This window comes from Halictus rubicundus, chromosome 7 (assembly GCF_050948215.1).
Source record: "Halictus rubicundus isolate RS-2024b chromosome 7, iyHalRubi1_principal, whole genome shotgun sequence".
Classification (NCBI taxonomy): domain Eukaryota; kingdom Metazoa; phylum Arthropoda; class Insecta; order Hymenoptera; family Halictidae; genus Halictus; species Halictus rubicundus.
In genome coordinates, this window is record NC_135155.1 from 10,757,067 (window position 1) to 10,782,300 (window position 25,234).

Here is a 25,234-nt window from a genome sequence, read left to right on the forward strand (position 1 = left end):
CGATGTTACAGAATAGTGGAAGTGGACGGTCTGAAATTCTGTGACATTATTTATTACAATTACCAAGATATTGCTTGACGAAGGAAATCCATGTTGTCAGCAGTGCTGCTGTACAAATCTGGAAATCCTCTGGCGCAAGGTACTCCACGAGACGTGACACCAACAACTTGATTGTTGTAGACCAGTGGACTGCCACTGTCACCCTGTGCGAAAGAAACATAGAACGAACGTTATTAAAATCGTTTTCGAAACGAAAAAGACTGTAGTTATTAACTGTTCAACACGTACGGAGCATACACCGACGTTCTCTCCATTATTTGTACAGATTGCTGAGATGATGTCATGGTAGATATTATGACAATCAGTAAACTTGATCATATGGACATATTGATATTGTAGTAGCTCAGCAGCTTGCGTTGATGGAGGGGGAGCTACAGCACCCCATCCGGAGATAACGGCATACTGTTCTTCAGGTGGTCTGGCAGTGGCCATTGAAATAGGCTGCTGGACGCCGTCGAAGTTTATGGGATCGGCAAGCTGCAAAAATTGTATTACATTAAATTAAGTGATATTGTACGATGTCTGTTTGTATGAGGAACCTTACCTTGACGATACCAACGTCCTGGTCAGGGTTGGGACCTGGGTATCCTGGGTCTGCAAACAAAGCAGCAACACGGTACGTGTTACCACCTTGAGTACGCGAGATGGTTCCGGTAACAATAGTGACGTCGTTAATGTTTACATTGTTAGTGGCTGCTTTGACACAGTGCGCGGCAGTGAGGATATGATAAGCATCAATAATTGCACCACCACAGATGTGGAAGTTTTGTATTCTAAGAGATGCCATGTAGGGAAATTGCCCAGGGACAGCTTCCCTTCCACCTATTATTTGCTCTGGATCATCGGACCTTACTGAAAAAATAGCTCTTATTAGTGTTATTGTGCAACCGGTAATCAAAGCATAACGTTATCTATAGTGGTGTTAAACGTGCGTTTCCAATTTAATACTGTAATTTAATACTTTATGAAATAACAAGAATTCGATGTAACTAGATTTTCATATAAAAATTGATTCTTTTAAAGTAACCTCGTTGATTTACGTAAGCAGCTCTAAGTATTTGATCACCTACTGTACTTGTATGTACTTATCGTAGCATTATGAAAATTATGCGAAACGTTTTTAAAGTGCATTAAGTGAATATAAATGAATAAGCTGCGGATTTTGTGCAATTTTGGCAAAACAAAAAGATGAAACAAAAAATGGGGAAAATTTCAGAAATATTTAACAATACTGTTATAGTAGTGTTCAGTTGCCCAAATTATTATAAGAATATATATTATTTTCCGTTTATCAAAATTCTTAAGAGAAGGAACAAGTTTCTAACTTCACTTTCTTACATTCGATGTGGAAAATTTTTATTTTCAAAACAATGAATTGCAAGACTTTGTGCAGAACATAATTTATCAACTTACCAAGTGCTACAAGCGCGAGTAGAAAAAGTTTCCTGAAAGTCGAGTACATGGTCCACTATGATGCGATCACTCGAATCCTTTTACCTGTGTCAAATAGAGGTTTATATACCGTTTTGGGATTTGAGGAACAGTTGTGATATATTGACATATTGATAACGATGGGATTATCTTTATTTATTTAACAAGTTGATGTTCAATAACATTTACCTATCACGGTATAAATTTTACGTTTCATTTCTTCAATGCCAGAAGCTTTCGCGTCATTGAAATTTGGGAGTCTGCAAACCATTTCTTAATAATGCAAATGACTCTCTGCGACGAGTTTTAATTACTGTATGACCAGCGTTCGGCGAAAACACACGGTCAACACGTGTTGGAAGGGACTTTCTCATACTAAATCATAATATCGCACCTTCTACTCTGAAAATATATGAATAGATACTATTTTCACCAAGAAATTCCCGTGTGATTAATTCCACGATATTCGACGTAAGTTGTGAGCTATAGTAGTGGGTTAAAATATTACATTGTTACCGCCCACTACTACACGATTGTAGGGGGTGACAGACGCTATTTCGTATGGGTCCGAAATGGTGACATTGTATTGATGCGTCAGATGGGTCAGAGTGGATGAGGTTGGCCTCGTTTCACACGCATTTTCGGCTGTATTCGAAATATTGGCTACAGCGGTCACACATACTATGTAGCGTGTGACGTTCGACGTCAAAACATTGGGCCCACGGGTGCGGGTGAGGTGGGGATAGGCAGACCTAACGATTTGTTTATGTATCGACCCCGGGGCTGTTCTGTATGGAGAGGTTTACGACAGATCATTACTGTTAGTTTCTCGCCGTTCCAAGGACAATTTTTTGGCAGGATATTTTTCTGCGTGTCCACCGTCACTGTTTTCTCAGGACGGCAACGATCCAAGAACGTTCAGAACCCCCGCCATGTTTATTGAGTTGCAAGGGCCGGGAGTCCGCAAACCATTTCTCAATAATGCAAAGATGGGGCTTTTCCGTGGTCAAAAGCGTTAGATGAAACGCTTAAAACATTTAACGCGATAACACATTTAAAACGCATAATTCAATGTTTTGTCGTGCCGGTGTCGGTTCGTTTCGTCCATGCCGTACAGTGTATAAACACATACACCTAACTCTTTTTTTACGCAATTTTGAAATAACACGGTCGAAGAAAAAAACCGCGTTGCATCGCTCGCTTTAAAGAAATTGTTCTCAATTACGATCTCCGTCAAATATTTAAATGCATTTACATATACATTTTCTTACACGGTTTTTTAATAGCTTGAAACGTATCTCGCATTTTACTATAGGAAACGTATTTCTTGCACGATTTTTTGAGAAACGCATCTTCCGTGTAAAAAAAAAAAGAATTGAGTGTAGATACCTTCGTGGCAACTCGCGGCAGGCGAAGTGCATCCTTTCTTCATGGTGACGGCGCATGCAGGTGGGGGACAGTGTGGTTCTATGGTGGGGACAATTTTGTCTCGACTGAGGGCGGCGGTAAGTGATCGAACCATTAGAGCCGCTTGTATAAATTGACGAGTTTATATTAAAATAATCAATTTTCATATGAGAGCTATTCTTGTTATTTTGATAAAGTATTTTATGAAGTATTAAATTTTAATAAAGTACTAGATATATTTTTTGTATTGTGATTAATAATTTGATCATTCACACGTCTTCATAAATACAGGCTATTTTCATAGTCACGTCGATTTTATCAACAAAATTGCTTGGACACTAAAATGAGACGTAACATATGCGAGCTTCGCGTGACCGTCGTATCTTATCTTACACTCCCAAGAATGTACTTCTAATCCACACACAGGTAAGCGTAATCAAATTGAATAACGCAAATGATGACGGACACATTGTCATTGGTTTCATATTTTGCAATGTCGCTGTTTGGATGTACCTACATTTGTAATTTCGACTCAAACATACTTATGGAAAGTCGGTCTATTTGCACTTACAATTGAAAGTACGTTGGATACGCAGTTCCAACAGATAACAGATTGCAGAACAATTCTGTTGTTTAATCCATAAGCATTTGGTTATTTCTGGAGAGCCAGTCTATTTGTATGTATTTGTAATAATATGAACGTATTTCGCATAATATAGGCTCAGTGATAAATTAACATAACCAATAATAAAATATAATTTATTAGCTATTAGGCAGTAGCTAATATACGACGAATAAAGTTAATGTTGTAGGCTGTGCTACTGTAAACGTCCGGCAGTCCTTTGGCGCAAAGCACTGCGCGAGACACTACACCAACTACGAGGCCGTTATAGATCAATGGACTACCACTGTCACCCTGAGCGAAAGAAAAGAAGAGATAACATCGTTTGCCCACATCGTAACACGAATACGCAAATTGAAATTATTTACAATCATTCGCGTAATTGTTCGAACATCCTTTAAATTAGAATAACTTTTCTAAAACTTGGCCAAACGATTTCAGCTTTCTGCGAGCTATGAGTGATTACAAATGCAGAAAATTTTGAAAGGCTGCAATTTTTTTGCCATTTTTACATTACTATAAAAATTAGGGAAAAAAAGTAAAGTGTATCTAATTTAAAAGTCTGAAGATGGAACTTCACATCTCTCAGTACAGCCCAAGAGGAAATATGAAAATTCCTTTTACGAGTTATCTAATAAACTAAACCTGCAAGCTTCTTCAAAAACTGAGATCGTCTGGTCTAATTTTAGAACAGTTATCCGATTTTAAAGGGTGTTCTCAAATTGATACTTACGTAGCATACACCAATGGTTGGTCCATTGTTCGTGCAGATTGCATGTTTCGTCTTGTAGAAGCCATTACAAGTCAAGTCGGTTATGTATGCATACATATACTGCAGCATATCAACTGCTGCGGTTTCGTTACTCCTTGCGCTACCCCATCCTATTACTGTACCAAAATCGTCCATGTTTGGTAAATTTGTGCTATACCGAATAGAGTTCGTGTAGCTGTCATAATCCAGAGGGACGATGAGCTGTAAAAATGACACTTGTGTAATACTAACTAATAGAAACGTGTTCACAACTAATGAGACAAAATGTAGAACGTACTGTTTCTTCAGGATCAGTGAAAAATGTGGCAAATTGACACAAGATACGGATGAGGGATAAAGTACAGTAGGTTCTCGCTCATTGTACTCTCGATGTAATGTCCGTTCTTCAAGGTGGGGAATGTAGTTTAGTGGAAATGTTAATGTCGCGTCGCGATTGTTTCTTTATGTTGTCGTATGTACACATTGCGGATTCGATTCAATAGTGGGGGAGTTATAAGTGTAAAATCTGATGCGATTGATTGGTCACCTCGTTAATTGCAAAAACTTCGAACCTTGCCTGAAATTCCGATTCTCGCGCAACGAGCGAGCACCTACTGTACTTTGACAACTGTCTTTCCCAAAATATTTATTTCGCTATGAAAAATCGTAATCGATCGATTCGAGTCGGACAATTTTTGTGAAAACCAGGGATTTGCGGGTCGCTCGATTTTAGGGCGCCCAAATCGTCGGGTCATGACACATTGGGCGACCCGAGAATTTCGGGCTGCCTGTTCGACGTCGTCGGGCGGGTTCGGAAAGAATCGGACAAGTTCGGGCGAGCGAGTTATCGCGATACTTGAGATTCAACTCTGCGTTCTTATGAAATAGATAATAGTAATAATGGTATTTCTTTCATAACTTATAACGTAATTTTTAATATACTTGGTTCTTTTTTCAATAATTACAGGAGGTATATTTGGCAAACATGTGCATAATCTTTATTTGTATTAAATTTTGAAATAATGCACGTTACATGTGAAAAATTTCAGAAACAATATTTCTGGCATTCTCGCCAATTTGTTCCGAATGAACTTGCATATGTATCGATTATATCATTAAAATATCCTTACGAAGTTACATACATCCAGAAGGTATGAAAATAAGGTAAACTATAACAATTTTTGAGTAGTCCGAAATTTTCGGGCCGCCCAATGTGTCATAAAGTATACATGTCGCGCACTCGAATCGAGCTCGCCCGACTTTCTGCGACCCGACCCGAACTGAATATCGGGCGGCCCGCACATGCCTAACGAAAACCTTACCTTTATCAATCCGATGTCTGTGTCAGGATTTTCACCGTTTTCAGCGTCGTTGTGTATGCTAGCAACTTTGCTCGTGTATCCGCCTTGGGAGAGCTGAACAGATCCGGTTACAACAGTGACATCTTTGAGGTTCACGTTTTTAGCGGCTTTCACGCAGTGTCCGGCAGTAAGAATGAATTGCGGACTAAGAATTGAACCACCACATACGTGTACGCCTTTTATTCTAATGGATGCCAAGAAAGGGAACTCGCCTGGGTTAGCAACGTTATCAGCTGTTAAGCGTGTTACTCCATTGACTGTTACTGAAAAAGAGATGAACGTGACGAATCGTTAGTTACTATTTTCCGTAACATCACTACCCCTATGAATAATATAGGAAAAATGCGAATCCATTAATTCTACCTGTCGTCTATTTCGATGACAGTTTTCGAATCTACAGGGTAATCAACGTAACTTGGTCATCTCGAATGTTGTTTTTCATGGTAGGAAAAGTTAACAAACACTCTTCTATGTTTTTCGAGACTTCAAGGCCGTCAATTTTTGTTCAGCTCATTGAATTGTTCTTCAATGCAAATACGCACTCCTATTTAACGCGTTAAGCGCGAAGCTTGTATCTATGGACTTTCCGTTCACGCTGCGCGTAACCTCACGTTTGTATCTAAACAGAGGTCACCTCTCCGAGTCGACCGACGCGTCGCCTGAACGAAAAGCCCAGTGTCGATCCTCGGAGGACCGACGCGTCGCGACGCCGCCTGAACGGAAAGTTTGATGTCGTTCCCTAGGGACCGACGCGCAGTCATCCAGATCGAGGAATTAGCTGTTCATTTGATAAAAAAGCAACTTGCTCATATCGATGTTTATCGAATGTATATTGCTTCTTAAATGTCCATGACATTCGAAAACGGTGAAATTAACGAGGTTTATTAAAAATTGTTATTAGAACAAGCATTTAAACATCAGCACTTTATGAACCCTATTTTTCACCGAAAAATTACCTCATTTCTTATTGATATCCTGGAGAATCTACTTAATATGATGTGTCCATTTTTTTCAAATGAATAGTATTTGCCTATATTGAGAGTATATCTTGTGTACTAAGATTTAATATTTATAATTTATGGAAATAACAAAAATAATCTTGTCCGTAGCGTCGAGTAACAAGCATTCTGACGGGAAATATTTCGTCCGTAGCGTCGTACACGCAACATAGTGGTACCGAGATATCTCGACCATGGTAACGAAAGGGTTATGCAATCTTAGGGTTACGATGGATTACAAAAATTTGCAGAATTGCTCAAAGGACGTGTAGTTGCGTTATTAGTTTTGACAGTGGAAGATGTGAGGTATTTGCGAACGCTTACCAATCGATATGAGTGCGAGTAAAAAAAGCTGCACGAGACTGGAGGACATGATGAATATTAGTGTCGTACTGCTGTGCTGAGCCGTTATCATCGGTATATATACTACTTTGGTGCTTATATTATATCTACATATCGATAACGATTAGATCGTCTCGATTAAATAACAAAAAAGAGTTTCGAAGAAAATTCGTGATCCTTCGGTGCTCGTAATTACGCCTATGAATTTCCACTTATCGTACTCTCGTCGTGAACTTTGATATCATTGAAATATTATTTCGGAAGTGTTTGAAACATTGCCGTTGGCTAGTTATCGGTGTCGGTTTGAATGTTGAGTAAATAGCTTTCTGGTCTAACGCGCTAGTAATTAGAGTAATATTTGTATAAGCTTCTTTGGATTATTTGTAACGTATAATACATTCTTCAACTTCGTCGGGCATTTTTTTTAATGATATCTGGGTAATATAACGAAAACCCTTGATGTATTCGAATTTAATCGGTAGGATTTTAAGATTACTTTAATCTTATTTCCGGCTATCAATATTATACTGTGTCATTATTACAAGAATATTATGTCGTTTCGTAAGCAATGATGCTTTTTTACGATAATAATTCTTTTTATTGTTAAGTCAATGGACCAAGATTTCGGTGCAAGAATGTCAAATTTTTTATTGATAAAAATATTGGATTGTTTAGAGGTAACGTGTATTTATTAAGGTGTCTTTAATTTTTTGATCGATTCTTTAAGAGCTTCGTGGAAATATTTATTAGAAATCGATTGTTGCTGCTAGAACAATCCAATAATTCAATCGTGCATGCCGATATCGACTAGAACGAAAACGCGATAAGATTTTTACTTTAATAATGCCAGTATTTTCGTCAGGGTTAATATCGAATTTGGAATCGCTAAACTGTTTGCGTAATGTCTCTTGTCATTATGGTCAAAATAGAGAATTCCGATTAGTTGAACCTTGTTAATTACAATGTTTAGACTAATATGTAAACAAATGACGAGACGATATGACTTCGTGGAAGACATAATCACGATGAAATAAAGAGGAGTTGATTAAAACGAACCTTGAGTCAACGAATTTACGTACTTGAAAATTATAAAGTAGTAAGTATCGATAATTTCGAGATATGATAGTAAACTCTTACTAATTGGTTACTGTAAAAATGTCTGCTTTCAACACCCTTCGAACTTACCACTAGACATTCATGGTTCATACTGCTGCTTTCATTATGATCGGTTTTCGACGATCGGTGTCGATTTTATACCGGGGTACTTGAGATCGTACTTACGCGTGCATGTATAGATATAGATAATGGTTGATTATTTGAACGAAACGTTGGTTCGAGCGAATCAGATTGGACCGGCGATATAATTCGTTGCGCGGCGAATTTGACAAATGAGAACAGCTGTTTTAAACATGTTACAGAAGTTCACAAATCGCGAAAATTATAGTGCGTGAAATTTATTTAATAAAACAGCACGCGAAAGGTCAACATTTATCACAATAATTACTGAGTTTAATTCCTTAGAGTTCTTTCAGATACTGATCAAATTCAATTCACAACTGTTTTAAATCATTTCATTTAATCAAACGAAACTCACGTAATCTTCCATTCTTGTGCATATCTCTTCGAAAACACCAGTTTTATTTGTAATCGCATCGGTACCATCAACGAAATTCGAGATAATCGAACGCATAACTCTGAGATCTAATATTAAATATGACTTGGGTAATATTGGTACGATCGAGTTATTTTATTATCTATTACCTCAAAGAACCGGGACATTCAAACCATGGATGCAAACGAAGATGAGTTTCATTTTGTATTTAGGAATTCATTTATACAACTGAAGTTCCATTCATCGACAAAGAAGATAGGATAAGTTATACAATTGATATAGTGTGCCCATTGGATTGTGTATATTCTGAAGACTTATTTCTTAGAATTACCAAGTCGTTGCTTGTTGAATGAACTGCAAGCTGTCGGCAGTGCTGCTGTAAATATCTGGGTATCCTTTGGGGCAAGGATTTCCATCAGACACGACACCAACAAGCAGATTGTTGTAGACCAGTGGACTGCCGTTGTCACCCTGAGCGAAAGAAGAATAGAACAAACGTTACCAAAGTCGCGTTTCGAATCGCAAATATTGTGGCTAGTAATTGTTCAACACGTACAGGGCATGGTCCACTGTTCACTCCATGTTCACCCCAATAGTCACCGCAGACTGCAGTGGTGATAAAGGGGAAGACTTTACGGCAATCATCGATCTTGATCATGCGGACATATTGATATTGTAGCCGCTCAGAATATTGGATTGGACGAGGGGTTATGCTACCCCACCCGCTGATAACGGCATTTTGGCCTTCTGGTGGGCTTCTATCAGACACTAAAATAGGTAGTTGGAGGTTGTTGAAATTGATGGCATCGGCAAGCTGCAAAAATTGTATTAATATCAGACATCATCTCAATTTCGATTTGAAGAAGAAAATTGAACATTTACTATCTCACTTAGCCTACAAAGTAGACGAAGCGTATAACTAGAGTTATAACGCGAGTAGACTATGCGATGTTGACTGTTTTGATAAAGACCCATACCTTGATGACACCAATATCCTTGTCAGGGTCACTATCGTATCCTGGGTCAAAATACAAAGCAGCAACACGGTGCGAGTTACCGCCTTGAGTACGGGAGTTGGTTCCCGTTACAACAGTGAAGCCATTCGTAGACTTTCCTTTGACACAGTGCGCAGCAGTAAGGATATGAGTAGCATCGAGAATAGCACCACCACAGTTGTGACGTCCGTTTACTCTGAGGGAGGCCATATAGGGGAACTGCCCTGGTGCAGCATCCCTTCCACCTACGATGCGGTCCGCTTCGTCAGCGGTTGCTAAAAAAGAAGCAAACGAGTCGAGCAACTACTTCCAATTGGTGTTATAGTTCTTGTGTCCACAACATTGTTGCATATATTCGCAGTAGTAAAGGGATGGGCCAAAGTTCACTCTGAAACTTGACATGCGAAAACTTTTTTGTTAAAAGTGGTATTTCTTATATTACTGGTTCGTATTAAAGTCAAGTCAAGATCTTAGCACAATCCTCGGGTCTGTGCTGTGAAATAGATCGTGTAAGGCTATGTACTATTCTTTTGTGACCACTTCGACCGTGCCGAACGTAGAAAAAGGCAAACATGTAAACACGGTGTAAACACGTTCACGTACGGATCAAGGCTTTATTGTACAACAAAGTCTTACGAAAGTTAGTGTTGTAAATTGCACGAAAGAATAATGAGTCAAAATAGTGGAATTCTATTTTTACTGTGACAGGTTCACTATATTAGGGCGTCAGTCTATCAATGTACAAAATGATGAGGGACAATGGAGTGATCACGTATAATACTAATATTTTGGCCCAGCCTGCATAAAATGGTAAAAACTGCACGAAACGTTTTTACCAAGCTTCGAACGAATGTAAAAATTATTACAATAAAGAATGAATGATAAACTAGAGAGTTATTGTTTGATTATAGTTTTGATCAAGTGAACTTGAAAGTTCTCACGAAAACTTACCTAGCGCAAGCGCGAACAGGAATAGCATGAACTTGGGATCCATGATGCAGATTTGTATGTACTGATCTGCTCAACCACTGCCTGCAGGTATTTATATGCAGTATCCTTTGGTACTTGAAGAGCAACGGATGTTGTCTTTAGATATGTAGATAACGATTAGATATTGTTGATTAATGAGATAAAGTAATGTGTCGATTAAAATGCGTAATTTTTTTAGAATATCTTACTCTATTTTTTTGTCGTAGCTCGTATTAATTACAGTTTTCTCTAAACTCTTTTTTCGACATCACGTAGCAACTGATCCTTCCAAGTTCTTGAAAAAAACTCTTAAAATAAAAACCTTAGGCTATTTTAAAACGTGTGGAGAGATTTTTTTGACTGACTGTACTGTTCAGTATGTCATAAAGTTCAAAGTGTAGTACCAAAGTTAGCACCAGTCACTAACCAAGATCATTTGAAATAGTAGTATGGTTCGCAATGTAGACTAGGACCTCATGAGATATCACACATTGAATTTCAAAATCAAAGTAAACAGATTTCAAAGTTATTTTTAGTCTTCATTGATTTTATGGAATATTCTACTACCAGTTTTATTAATAATCGAACGTATAACTCTGAGCTGTAATATTAAATATGACTTGGGTAATATTGGTGCGATCGCATTATTTTATTATCTATTACCTCAAAGAATCGGACGATTCAAATCAAATGACGCAAACGAAGATGAGTTTCATAGAAAATTTGTATTTAGGAATTCATTTATACAATTGAAAAGTTATACAACTGTTACAGTGTGTTTATTGGACAGTGTATATTCTGAAGACTTATTTGTTAGAATTACCAAGTCATTGCTTGTCGAATGAACTGCAAGTTGTCGGCGGTGCTGCTGTAAAGATCTGGGTATCCTTTAGCGCAGAGTACTGCACGAGATGTCACGGCAACAACCAGATTGTTGTAGACCAGTGGACTGCCGCTGTCACCCTGAGCGAAAGAAAAATAGAACAGACGTTAAAGTCGCGTTTCGAATCGAAAATATTGTGGCTATTAATTTTTCGACACGTACAGAGCATACACCAATGTTCGCTCCATTATTCGTGCAGACTGCAGTGGTGATGTCAGGGAAGACTTTACGGCAATCACTGAACTTGATCATGCGGACATATTGATATTGTAGCCGTTCAGGAGCTTGGACTGGTGGAGGGGTTATGCCGCCCCACCCGCTGATAACGGCTGTTTGGTCTTCTGGTGGTCTTCTATCAGACACTAAAATAGGTCGTTGGAGGTTGTTGAAATGAATAGCATCGGCCAGCTGCAAAAATTATATTAATATCAAATATCATCTCAATTACGATTTGAATAAGAAAATTGAACATTTACTATCTCACTTAGTCTACTTTGTAGACTAGGCGTAGACTAACTCGAGTTATAACGTGAGTAGACTATGCGATGTTGACTGTTTTGATAAAGACCCATACCTTGATGACACCAATATCCTTGTCAGGGTCACTATCGTATCCTGGGTCAAAATACAAAGCAGCAACACGGTGCGAGTTACCACCTTGAGTACGGGAGTTGGTTCCCGTTACAACAGTGAAGCCATTCGTAGACTTTCCTTTGACACAGTGCGCAGCAGTAAGGATATGAGTAGCATCGAGAATAGCACCACCACAGTTGTGACGTCCGTTTACTCTGAGGGAGGCCATGTAGGGGAACTGCCCTGGTGCAGCATCCCTTCCACCTACGATGCGGTCCGCTTCGTCAGCGGTTGCTAAAAAAGAAGCAAACGAGTCGAGCAAGTACTTCCAATTGGTGTTATAGTTCTTGTGTCCACAACATTGTTGCATATATTCGCAGTAGTAAAGGGATGGGCCAAAGTTCACTCCGACACTTGACATGCGAAAACTTTTTTGTTAAAAGTGGTATTTCTTATATTACTGGTTCGTATTAAAGTCAAGTCAAGATCTAAGCCCAATCCTCGGACCTGTGCTGTGAAATAGATCGTGTAAGGCTATGTACTATTCGTTTGTGACCACTTCGACCGTGCCGAACGTAGAAAAAGGCAAACATGTAAACACGGTGTAAACACGTTCACGTACGGATCAAGGCTTTATTGTACAACAAAGTCTTACGAAAGTTAGTGTTGTAAATTGCACGAAAGAATAATGAGTCAAAATAGTGGAATTCTATTTTTACTGTGACAGGTTCACTATATTAGGGCGTCAGTCTATCAATGTACAAAATGATGAGGGACAATGGAGTGATCACGTATAATACTAATATTTTGGCCCAGCCTGCATAAAATGGTAAAAACTGCACGAAACGTTTTTACCAAGCTTCGAACGAATGTAAAAATTATTACAATAAAGAATGAATGATAAACTAGAGAGTTATTGTTTGATTATAGTTTTGATCAAGTGAACTTGAAAGTTCTCACGAAAACTTACCTAGCGCAAGCGCGAACAGGAATAGCATGAACTTGGGATCCATGATGCAGATTTGTATGTACTGATCTGCTCAACCACTGCCTGCAGGTATTTATATGCAGTATCCTTTGGTACTTGAAGAGCAACGGATGTTGTCTTTAGATATGTAGATAACGATTAGATATTGTTGATTAATGAGATAAAGTAATGTGTCGATAAAATGCGTAATTTTTTAAGAATATCTTACTCTATTTTTTTGTCGTAGGTCGTATTAATTACAGTTTTCACTAAACTCTTTTTCGACATCACGTAGCATCTGATCCTTCCAAGTTCTTGAAAAAAAAAACCTTAGGCTATTTTAAAACGTGTGGAGAGATTTTTTTTGAGTGACTGTAATTGTTCGGTATGTCATAAAGTCCAAAGTGTAGTACCAAAATTAGCACCAGTCTCCAACCAAGATCACTTGAGATAGTAGTATGGTTCGCAATGTAGACAAGAACCTCATGAGATATCACACATGGAATTTCAAAATCAAAGTAAACAGATTTCAAAGTTATTTTTAGTCTTCCTTGATTTTATGGAATATTCTACTATAGTTTTTCAACATATCTTTACATCGACGGAACAATGTTACGGCGTATGCGGGGTTAGTCATCGTAATTCCCAGTTACTGCTGTGTACAGTTCAAGACCTTTTACTAGAGCTTGAAGTGGCTGTGAGAATAACTACCCTTTTGTCAATTGGTGTATATTCTTGTTTGTTGATAATGTTATTGGTCAACTGGGTATTTCGAATAATCACGATGAAATGAAATTAATTAATATGTAGCGATCATGGTGCGTGGGAACGTTGGAATTTTCGGAAGCGGAAGTTCCATCCTTCCCAAATGCGTGCGGTAGGAGGTCGTTGCCAGAATCTCGGCCCGACCGTTACAGCATCCTTGAGAGTAACGTACCCGGATGCAGTTGTTTTGGGGGAGGAAACTTTCTCCATGCTCTTGTGGGGGTGGAGAACCTCTTCCCTTATTTTAACGGTTTTCGGGGACTTTATTAACGCGCTCTTAGGAAGCAGAAAGGTCAGAAAGCTACGAATGTTCGGTCTAGACGCATCGCGTTACGTTGGCGACCCGTTGATTCCGTGCGACATTCTTGTAGCATTTTCTCGTTCACGCCTTCATTGTATTAAACAGTTCTAATACCAAACGCGAGTTAAGATATTCATTTTCTACCTCAATATCCTAAAGTGGTGACCCCGACGTGATCCGTTCGGTAAAATAGGATACGGATAGATAGTGAAACCAGCGTGCGTAAAATGGCTACGAAGGATCTGAACGAGCCGGTCGCTGGAACGGCTTACGTCACTAACTCGACGTTGAAGGTACCCACATTTTGGCTAGAAAAACCAGCCTTGTGGTTTAAGCACATCGAGGCATTATTTTCCGTTGGAAAGATTGGCGGCGATGAGGCAAAGTATAACCTGGTCGTGGCCCAACTGGATTCTCGGCACATCGAAGAGGTGGAACATATATTGATGAACCCGCCGGAGGAAAACAAAGTACGAAACTCTCAAGGCGGAGTTAATTAGATGCCTCACCGATTCGGAATCCATCAGAATTCGGAAGCTGTTGGAGGTGGAAGAAATGGGTGACCGCACACCAACGCAGTTCCGACGCCACATGCGGCAACTTGCTCGCTAACGTTGCTTCGAGCGAATCAGATTGGACCGGTGATATAATTCGTTGCGCGGCGAATTATCATGTTGACAAATGAGAACAGCTGTTTTAAACATGTTACAGAAGTTCACAAATCGCGAAAATTATAGTGCGCGAAATTTATTTAATAAAACAGCACGAGAAAGGTCAACATTTATCACAATAATTACTGTGTTTAATTCCTTAGAGTTCTTTCAGGTACTGATCAAATTCAATTCACAACTGTTTTAAATCATTTCATTTAATCAAACGAATCTTACGTAATCTTCCATTCTTGTGCATATCTCTTCGAAAACACCAGTTTTACTTATAATCGAACGCATAACTCTGAGATGTAATATTAAATATGACTTGGGTAATATTGGTACGATCGCATTATTTTATTATCTATTACCTCAAAGAACCGGGCGATTCAAATCAAATGACGCAAACGAAGATGAGTTTCATAGAAATTTGTATTTAGGAATTTATACAATTTATACATTTATACAATTGAAAAGTTATACAATTGTTATAGTGTGTTCATTGGACGGTGTATATTCTGAAGCCTTATTTGTTAGAATTACCAAGTCATTGTTTGTCGAATGAACTGCAAGCTGTCGGCGGTGCTGCTGTAAAGATCTGGGTATCCTTTAGCGCAGAGTACAGCACGAGATGCCACGGCAACAAGCAGATTGTTGTAGACCAGTGGACTGCCGCTGTCACCCTGAGCGAAAGAAAAATAGAACAGACGTTAAAGTCGCGTTTCGAATCGAAAATATTGTGGCTATTCATTTTTCGAAACGTACAGAGCATACACCAATGTTCGCTCCATTATTCGTGCAGACTGCAGTGGTGATGTCAGGGTATTCTTTACGGCATTCACTGAACCTGATTATGCGGACATATTGATATTGTAGCCGTTCAGGAACTTCGATTGGAGGAGGGGTTATGCCGCCCCACCCGCTGATAACGGCTTTTCGGCCTTCTGGTGGTCTTCTATCAGACACTAAAATGGGTAGTTGGAGGTTGTTGAGATTGATGGCATCGGCCAGCTGCAAAAATTATATTAATATCAGATACCATCTCAATTACGATGTGAAGGAGAAAATTGAACATTTACTATCTCACTTAGTCTACAAAGTAGACTAGGCGTATAACTCGAGTTATAACGTGAGTAGACTATGCGATGTTGACTGTTTTGATAAGGACCCTTACCTTGATGACACCAATATCCTTGTCAGGGTCACTATAGTATCCTGGGTCAACATACATAGCAAGAACACGGTGCGAGTTACCACCTTGAGTACGGGAATTGGTTCCAGTCACAACAGTGAAGTTATTCGTAGACTTTCCGTTGACACAGTGCGCAGCAGTAAGGATATGAGTAGCATCGAGAATAGCACCACCACAGATGTGACGTCCGTTTACTCTGAGGGAGGCCATATAGGGGAACTGCCCTGGTGCAGCATCCCTTCCACCTACGATGCGGGCTGCTTCATCAGCGGTTGCTAAAATAGAAGCAAACGAGTCGAGCAACTACTTCCAATTGGTGTTATAGTTCTTGTGTCCACAACATTGTTGCATATATTCGCAGTAGTAAAGGGATGGGCCAAAGTTCACTCCGACACTTGACATGCGAAAACTTTTTTGTTAAAAGTGGTATTTCTTACATTACTGGTTCGTATTAAAGTCAAGTCAAGATCTAAGCACAATCCTCGGGTCTGTGCTGTGAAATAGATCGTGTAAGGCTATGTACTATTCCTTTGTGACCACTTCGACCGTGCCGAAAGTAGAAAAGGACAAACATGTAAACACGGTCTGCGCAGCCAAAGTCGCACGTTCACGTACGGATCAAGGCTTTATTGTACAACAAAGTCTTATGATAGTTAGTGTTGTAAATTGCACGAAAGAATAATGAGTCAAAATAGTGGAATTCTATTTTTACTATGACAGGTTCATTATGTTAGGGCATCATTCCATCATTGTAAAAAATGATGAGGGACAATGTAGTGACCACGTATGATACTAATATTTTGGCCCAGCCTGCATAAAATGGTAAAAGCTGCACGAAACATTTTTGCCAAGCTTCAAACGAATGTAAATATTATTACAATGGAGAATGGATGATAATCTAGGTAGTTTTTGTTTGATTATAGTTTTGATCATGTGAATTGGAAAGTTCTCACGAAAACTTACCAAGCGCTAGCGCGAACAGGAATAGGACAAACTTGGGATCCATGATGGAGTTTTGTATGTATTGATCTGCTTAACCACTGCCAGCAGGGGTTTATATATAGTATCCTTTGGTACTTGAAGAGCAAGAGATGTTGTCTTTAGATATGAAGATAACGATTAGATATTGTTGATTAATCAGATAAAGTAATGTGTCGATTAAGATGCGTAATTTCTTTAGAATATCTTACTCTATTTTTTTGTCGTAGCTCGTATTAATTACAGTTTTCACTAAACTCTTTTTCGACATCATGTAGCAACTGATCCTTCCAAGTTCTTGAAAAAAAACTCTTAAAAAGACCTTAGGCTATTTTAAAACGTGTGGAGAGATTTTTTTTTGAGTGACTGTAACTGTTCAGTATGTCATAAAGTCCAAAGTGTAGTACCTCGTGCGATATCGCACATGCAGTTTCAAAATCAAAGTAAACAGATTTCAAAGTTATTTTTAGTCTTCATTGATTTTATGGAATATTTTACGATAGTTATCAACATTCTTACTTTTTCCATGCGACTAACCTGTAATATTTATTACAAGTAAGACCAGATAAATGAAATGAACTGATACAGGTCTATCGAAGCCTCCAGCAATTATAATTCATTGGCAAACCAGAACAATCTTAATTCAGAGCACTGCAGACTGCAAACTGCAGCTGAAAGCAATATGCAGCAAACTAATGCGTTTATTGTTATCAACAACCATTCAGGTTTCAAGGTTTATTACCAACTACCGAGGTATATAAAGCCCTTACTGGTATTTTTACGAACAACAATCGTGGTTTTCGTTGAATCTACAGTCTCGCATAATGTTTCTCTATCTGCTTTGCTTACTTCTGCTTATGGACGCTGCCTACGGTACGGTAATTTGCTTGAAAACGAAAATCTTGTTTTCCTTAGGAGAATAGAAATACACAGTACACTCTGTATTGTTTAAATATTTCCTTGTAATGTATTTAAATGAGTTATACTAACTTAAATGTCCGATTGGGAAAGTTTACGTTTTATGATATGATACAAAAATGGTTGTATCTCGGGAACATGGACATGTCAGCTATATATTTTAGACATCTTTCTTTCATTTGTATTCCTGTACACGAGTATTTCATATACACAAGTACCTACATATTTATTTATAAGTAGGCATTGTTAACTTGGATATTCCAAAAATTATGAAACTTTACATACGAGTAGAGTAAGTAATACCTAATACAAAATGTATTCTCGAAATGTTTGAAGCAAAAATATTCACCAAGCATATCGTATCAACGCTCTGCAAGTATTGAACTCTGATCGACCTACAATATAGTTTAACATTAATGCCAAGCGTTATTGGTAGATCACGCAGAATAATATCATTCCGATAGTGACGTCGGTCGTTCCGAGTCCAATATTTGCGGAGCGTCGGCCTTTGTGCGATGTGCGTGGTGTGGCGACATTCAACATTGTTTTATTAAAAAAATTCCAGCCGGGGCAATGGGTCCGGATGACAGTCAACTAGGCTGGTTTCCGTATGTGGTGTCTCTTAGGTCCAACAATGAACATATTTGCGGTGGTGCTATCATTGATCCCACACATATCCTTACCGCCGCGCACTGTCTGTTAAATTATCTGAATAACCCTAGCCAAATGGTTGCTATAACTTCTACAATCTTTCTTAACCAAGGCGGTGAGACTCATCGAGTTTCCGCTGTGTACATTACTCCGAATTTCCATACGGACGATGAGGCTGACGTAGGTATGGTCAAGGTAAGAGTCTCCTCAATTGATATCAGATCGTAATAGATAATTAGAATGCGAGATTCTGATATAAGAGCATATCATCTTATTCTTACAGTCTGGTATATTATACTATATGTCAGTTTATCATTTTTATATTTTAGTAAGTTGTACTATACATATTCTAGTATACTATAGTATATTCTAGTGTATTATTACTATATTCCTAGTATATTGTAGTGTATTCTAGTGTATTATAGTATATTCTGGTTTATTATGGTATATTCTAATATGTTATTGTTTATTTTAGTGTATCCTAGTATACTATAGTACAATATACTGTATTCTAGTATATTCTACTGCATTATAGTAGATATATTGTAGCATATTCTAATATATTCCAGGTTCCAGACTTTTTACTAAACAGTTATTTAAATGGCAAAAATACAATCTTGTTTCGTACTTGGTACTTTCAGATTTAACACTTGACCTTCCTGGAAATGGCTAATCCTTCCAGAAGCAATGATTAACGATTAAGAACTTCTTAATAAATTATCTAATAGCGATAAGAATTTTATTTGTACTCCGACAGGTGTTGAATACAGTACATTCGTTAATAATTCCATTAACCTTTAGAGCGCCGGTATTTTTCCACTGAAAGCTTGAATTTTCTTTACGAAAAATTGATATGTTATATTTATACATAACAATAAACTTGTATTTGCAATACTTATTATCGACATTATCGATATAGCAAAGTATTGTCGACATATCAATATTTGTCGATAACAGTACCAATAGTCACATCTCTAGTTTGTCCTTGACCATTACAGTGGTCACCGCTGCCGACCCCCTGAAGGTTAATAGGATTTCGATAAGTAAAGCATTAAAATATTATGTACTCCGGATGTTATTCACACTAACTTTTTTCAGCTGTATGATCCTATTACGTATAATGCGTATCAGAAGCCTATTTCGCTCAGTACTGACAGGCCACCAGAGAGCGGTCATGGTTTATTGGTCGGATGGGGTCAAGTTCCCGCGGAGGGAGGTCGTTTGTCTAACATCCAACAATATCAGTACATTGAGATACTGAATAACAGCAAGTGTCAAATGTTCTATACGCAAGAACGTGGCCAACATATCTGTACGTCGACGGCACAAAGTTACGGCGTATGTGGGGTGAGTCATTGTAATTTCCAATTACTGCTGTGTACAGTTCAAGATTCTTTTGTCAATTGGTGTGTATATTCTTGTTTGTTGATAATGTTATCGGTCAACTGGGTATTTAAAATCATCACGATGAAATGAAATTAATTTATATTTATTATTCACAGACCACGGTTATTCATTAACTCCGGTTTCGTATGATTCAATTGATATATTTTTATTCTGCATACAAATCCGCGGGCTACTGATGAGTATACTTACGGATTTTATAGATTTAAAGTAAAGTCTTGATCTACGCTGAACGGAGCTACACGATTTTAGTCAGTTCGCTTTTTTTTCAATCACAAAAAAAAAAAATAGTAGTCTTACACGATCTATTTTATAGCACAGACACGAGGATTGGGCTTAGATCAAGACTTTACTGTACAACAAAAATGGGTAAACAAACGTGGGATTTTTTTATGAGTACATAATCGTGAGCATATTGCAAACCGGTTACTATTGATAATTGAATTTCACATCATTTATGGTATTTCGTTTATTTATCTAGGGTGATAGCGGCAGTCCATTGGTTTACAATGACAAAGTCGTCGGTATCACTTCGCGCGGGGATTGCGAAGCAGGAAGGCCCGATCTTTTCGCAACCGTTTATTATAATATGGGTTTCATTCGGCAGGCATTGAATTCGTAATACCTATGTTGCCGATAGTCTACTACTTAATCAAAGTTCTGTACACATTATTGAATAAACTTCAATTGCATGTTATTCTTGATTCTGTAGCGGTATCCTGTTCCACTGTGATCCGTCTAAAAATGTTACAAAGAATTTACCAAAATACATTTCGATTCATATTAAAGTCAAAAAGCAAGTTTCACACCAGCCGTCAAAAATTGCGTAACGACCTTAATTTTAGAACTGTAGTTACTTAAAGTTGTAAAACTCGATATTCTGAAACGTATGGTTGTTTTATATATTCTATAAGAAAATACGTTACATTTAATAGGAAACTATAATTATAGAGGCTGTTACTGAGAAAAACGAATAACTCTGATAGACAATGCGTTAAGTATTTAAAATCGATTAAAGAAATTTCATATTTACAATTATCTTGTAATACAGTAACGAAAGTCAATATATATAGCATTTTAACGGGTCATGAGAGGGGAAGAAAGGTCGTTTCAATAAGAAGATCTTAAAAATGAATAAACAAAACGGACAACCACAGTCTCTTTACTAGTATTCATGTATAAATTAATGTTACAATATTAAAAATATAAATATAATGATTTGAAATAAATAGTTAAATAATAAATAAATCGCATAAATAAATTACGGTTGAAATTAGTACTCCATTGTTTTTTGAATAAATTCGAGGCTGTCGTAGATACTTGTAAAAATATCTGGTAAACCACGTGCACAGGGAACTCCTCGCGATGCGACACCAACAATTTCATTATTGTACACGAGCGGATCGCCGCTGTCGCCCTGGAAGAAATAGAAACAAAGGATCGCATAAAGTCTAATTTCCTGCAAGCTTTATCGCCCAGTATTATTACTTTTTTTATTGTTCATTGAATCATAAAATCCGTTTGATATTCCGTAACGGCTGCACTTCGATCAACGCGATAGAAAAATATATATTTTATGGATAAAATGTGTAATTTAACAACATTCAAATTGTTGGACTCCAATAAGCTTCGAAACAAAATTTTCTTTAATTCATTTCGTAATTTTTATCGATCAGTTTTTCGATCAATAATATGCAGACTGTGGATTTTATGCATTTAGAACAAAAATGAGTTGATCAAATTCAAAATAGTGCAAGGATTAAAATTAAAGAATATAGAAGAAGGAAGAAAACGATTTTTAACGCAAGAATCTTGTATCATAACATCTAACAATGTCTGATGATTGCGGTGTACATGTCGGACTGATTATATTAACAGGAACATCTGCAACTTTGCTTCAGTGTGTCGTAAATATAGAATTAGTTTATACTTACTGTACACGTGCCTACATTGGGGCCATTTAAAGTGCAAATTTCACTGATGATGAAACCGGAAGTCGCTCTGCAGGACTGTGTGTCTATTACTTTGACCGTCAAATATTGTTGCGAATTCGACATGGCTGTTGGAGGAGAAGACGTACCGCCCCAGCCAGTTACAGTAGCATAAACATATGCAGGTGTCCTCTTGCTAGGAAATGCTATCGGCTGTTGATTCGCATTAAAATTGATTGGGTCGGCAAGCTGTAACATCAAATATACAAAATTAATTATTTTCCGAATGATTCATTCTTTGGCATTTTTATGTCTTGTCGCACAACTGGACTGCGGATTTTATGCACAAAAGGTAAAAATGTGTGGATGCAATTTAAAGAAGGAGATAGATTTAAAAGAATGTAAGAGCTTCAACGTATTGGTCTCAGCTTATAAAAAATATTAGAGAAGGGAAAATACAGTAAGATCCGTGCTATAACATACACTCCGCGACAAAAGTATAAGACACCAGCGATTTTAGCTAATATTTTATCAATACTAATTTTTTCGTAAAAGTTTTCGTTATTAATCTAAAAAATCAACTAAAGTACACACATTTCCATAGCGGCAATGTTGTTGAATTAGATTGAAAGAAATTTCTGAAATAGAAGTATTCTCTTCTTTTAAATTTACGATCACTCTTATTTCACTGTCGGTCAGCTTTTTCCCACGCGACATTGTAGTTATATTATGTAAGAACAAAATTTCAAATGTTCAATTTTAAGTACACAATTACTTCTAACACTGTGACTGCGATTAGAGTATAAGATCGACTGACAAAAAGCTACTGCCTCATAGTTTTGTCGCGACGAGAATAGCATGTTTACATACATTTCCCAAGTTCTTGGAATTGTAGCCTTCTATATTTCGTAGAACTGTAGAATATACTTCTGTATAATGTAAACAATAACACTATGAATGAAGGAAGACAAAACTCAAGACTGACATAGAAGGTCGGTCACGCGTCGAGTCATTTACCTGTTTAGTATACTCGTGATATACAAGGTGCGTCTGAAAAATTCGGAGAAACTGAAAAATCATACCTTGATTACGCCAAGATCTTTGTCGAGGTAGTCACTATAATAGGGATGAGGATACAAGGCAGCTACGCGATGGGTTTCACCGCCCTGGTTAAGGTAAATGGTTCCGGTTACAACCACCACGTCTTCTGTTTTGTTCTCCAGGTTTTGTATACAATGTGCAGCAGTTAGGACATGATACTTGCTGATGATAGCGCCACCGCAAAACGGTTTATTGTTTACTTTGATGAACACAGCGTACGGAAATTGCCCGGGCTGTGTGTCTTTTCCACTTATTAGCTGATCGAGATCGTCTGCACTTGCTGAAAACAAATGTTCACCAAATGAACCCTTACATTCACACCCAAAATACAGGGTGTCCCGAAAGTTCAGAGTCAAACTTATACCACGTGTTGGTCAGGTCAAGTAGGTAAAAATCTTGGATAAAAATCAAAAATCTTGGAACGCTTATAACTCTTCAATAAGTCATTTTCAGACATAAGTTTATAGGAAGTTTGCCCTGACCTTTGGGACACTCTGTGTACTGCAACATCCAATAGCATTGTGGTTGTTAGACTTCGCGGATGAATCAATTTATAATTGTCCAGAAAAATGTAAATGTGTGGCAATGTTGCCAGCCAGAACTTATACAAAACTTTAATCGACGAAGTCGAATGAAGTTTATGGCCACAAAGCAAGAAAAAATCAAAGTTAAGTGAAGTATCTTACAATAAATTAGAAATGAACTATTAATTCATTGCACAGTCATTTTTAAGACTTACCAAACGCCATGATCGATAGTAAGAGAAGAGTTACAACGCTGTAGTACATGATTGAAATTATTACTATTTTTGTGGAGCGTTATGTTTAATTGCTGCACACCTGAGCCGTCAATGGAGCCTTTATATACTGTCTGGGCGATTGTATTACCATGTGGGGCGCGCGTGGTTGTTCTGATATCACCGGAAGTATTTCACGGTAATCATCCGATTCAATTGGTTACCCCCAGAAATATCGCGAAAAAAGTTGGGTGACACGATTTAAAAAATTCCCCGTGACTTGTGCTTATGCTATGTGACGTAACAGCTTCAATCTTACATCGCTCCATCCCAAAGTTTCGTAGACGTTTTACACACGGTAAAAGAAACAATTTTTCACTTTACTTGGAACACAATTTTCGAAATTTATATTTTTTTTAAATGCTGGTTATTTTACTGTCAAACATTACAGCCGCAAATTGACGATTCTGTATTGTAACAATCAATTTCTTAATGAAATCCTAGTTTCAATGGATTCTTATTATTAGATGGCGCAATTTATGCAGTTATGATAAAAACGATTAGATAAAATATGAAACTGTAAAGGCATTGGAAGAATTTTAAAATAAGATGACTAGAATACGATAACTGTATACTGTTTCTTACAATTCACATAGAAAATTTCGATTTCGTTTAAAGATCCGTAATATACTTATCATTCTTGAATGAATAGTGTCAGTATTTGAAAGTGATAAATGCACAGTTAGCAGCAGTGCAGACAACACCATTCATCACACGGTTAAAAAAAAATGAATTTCTCGTGCTACGGCTCTGGTGATTCGATCAGTGCACATGTATCGAAAGATTTGTACTGAGGGATTCAAATTATATAAATTATAGTGATTAGTATAATATATTGTGGTCTAAAACGGTGGTCTAAGGAGAAATAATGGTGTCGAGCGCGAAAGTTCGCGTGCGGTTGGCAATACCCTCGATATTCTTGCACAATCGTGGGAAAGAATGATTTAAACCTATTTATTTCGCGTGATTCGCGCCGATCCTGTTGCGGACGCGGCAGTTGTTAAATTAATGATCTACTTGGTTCGCATTGTTGACAGACGCATTAACGATAAATTGGCGGTATGAACGTACGTGGGAAAGCGCACGACAGGCATTCGTAGGATGCTGTTAATTTACATGTCAATTGCGAAAGGTGTTTGACTGGAAGATGGCAGAACGCTCAGGTAAATGCGTGTTAACGATGTCGATGAACTAACAGCTGTGCTGTGCAGTCGACACGGGACGCGTTGTTTGTTTAAAAAGAGTATCATCCTTCATCTCATCTGTCATTTATGAAGTGAGACATGCAGCGTGTGAAAAAGATTTCATTAAGAAAGGTAAAATTTTAGTAAGTGAAAGGAATCACAGGTGCAGAGATATGAAATTTATACGAGACGTATTGTCTGTTAAAAAAAAATACGATTTCTTTGTTTCGCCTGGGTTTTATGCAGTTAGATACGAATGTGAGCGAACAAGGTTTAATTAAGAATGGCACAGTTTGATTAAGCAAAAGGAATCAGAAGTGCACAGATAACATGTAGCGCGTTGCAAGTAATGTCAGAAAAGTGTATACAATGATATTTATTTAAGTTTATTT

At 37.7% G+C, this 25,234-nt stretch overlaps 7 protein-coding genes across 7 annotated transcripts; 1 reads left to right on the forward strand and 6 right to left on the reverse strand.

Moving 5' to 3' along the window:
• Positions 1-59: 59 nt before the first annotated feature.
• On the reverse strand, positions 60-3,013 carry LOC143355865 (chymotrypsin-1-like). Its single transcript, XM_076791033.1, has 4 exons — positions 2,881-3,013; positions 605-912; positions 289-537; positions 60-203 (listed from the first exon to the last, which is right to left on the reverse strand). The coding sequence occupies exons 1-4, from the start codon at positions 3,011-3,013 to the stop codon at positions 60-62; spliced, it is 834 nt and encodes a 277-aa protein (XP_076647148.1).
• A 654-nt stretch (positions 3,014-3,667) lies between these two features.
• Positions 3,668-6,593, reverse strand: LOC143355866 (chymotrypsin-1-like). The gene is made up of 4 exons (XM_076791034.1): positions 6,589-6,593; positions 5,594-5,777; positions 4,254-4,493; positions 3,668-3,814 (listed from the first exon to the last, which is right to left on the reverse strand). Exons 1-4 carry the CDS (start codon positions 6,591-6,593, stop codon positions 3,668-3,670), a joined length of 576 nt encoding a protein of 191 aa, XP_076647149.1.
• Positions 6,594-8,911: 2,318 nt separating this feature from the next.
• On the reverse strand, positions 8,912-10,592 carry LOC143355867 (chymotrypsin-1-like). Its single transcript, XM_076791035.1, has 4 exons — positions 10,531-10,592; positions 9,562-9,854; positions 9,141-9,398; positions 8,912-9,055 (listed from the first exon to the last, which is right to left on the reverse strand). The coding sequence occupies exons 1-4, from the start codon at positions 10,571-10,573 to the stop codon at positions 8,912-8,914; spliced, it is 738 nt and encodes a 245-aa protein (XP_076647150.1). The 5' UTR covers positions 10,574-10,592.
• A 729-nt stretch (positions 10,593-11,321) lies between these two features.
• LOC143355382 (chymotrypsin-1-like) lies at positions 11,322-13,041 on the reverse strand. Its single transcript, XM_076790157.1, has 4 exons — positions 12,975-13,041; positions 12,006-12,298; positions 11,594-11,839; positions 11,322-11,511 (listed from the first exon to the last, which is right to left on the reverse strand). The coding sequence occupies exons 1-4, from the start codon at positions 13,015-13,017 to the stop codon at positions 11,368-11,370; spliced, it is 726 nt and encodes a 241-aa protein (XP_076646272.1). The 5' UTR covers positions 13,018-13,041; the 3' UTR covers positions 11,322-11,367.
• A 2,110-nt stretch (positions 13,042-15,151) lies between these two features.
• Positions 15,152-16,904, reverse strand: LOC143355383 (chymotrypsin-1-like). The gene is made up of 4 exons (XM_076790159.1): positions 16,843-16,904; positions 15,862-16,154; positions 15,453-15,698; positions 15,152-15,370 (listed from the first exon to the last, which is right to left on the reverse strand). Exons 1-4 carry the CDS (start codon positions 16,883-16,885, stop codon positions 15,227-15,229), a joined length of 726 nt encoding a protein of 241 aa, XP_076646274.1. The 5' UTR covers positions 16,886-16,904; the 3' UTR covers positions 15,152-15,226.
• Positions 16,905-18,348: 1,444 nt separating this feature from the next.
• Positions 18,349-20,482, forward strand: LOC143355868 (chymotrypsin-1-like). The gene is made up of 4 exons (XM_076791037.1): positions 18,349-18,621; positions 19,346-19,450; positions 19,525-19,773; positions 20,471-20,482. Exons 1-4 carry the CDS (start codon positions 18,349-18,351, stop codon positions 20,480-20,482), a joined length of 639 nt encoding a protein of 212 aa, XP_076647152.1.
• Positions 20,483-21,060: 578 nt separating this feature from the next.
• LOC143355556 (chymotrypsin-2-like) lies at positions 21,061-23,923 on the reverse strand. The gene is made up of 4 exons (XM_076790465.1): positions 23,602-23,923; positions 22,844-23,142; positions 21,765-22,010; positions 21,061-21,247 (listed from the first exon to the last, which is right to left on the reverse strand). Exons 1-4 carry the CDS (start codon positions 23,648-23,650, stop codon positions 21,104-21,106), a joined length of 738 nt encoding a protein of 245 aa, XP_076646580.1. The 5' UTR covers positions 23,651-23,923; the 3' UTR covers positions 21,061-21,103.
• Positions 23,924-25,234: the final 1,311 nt, after the last annotated feature.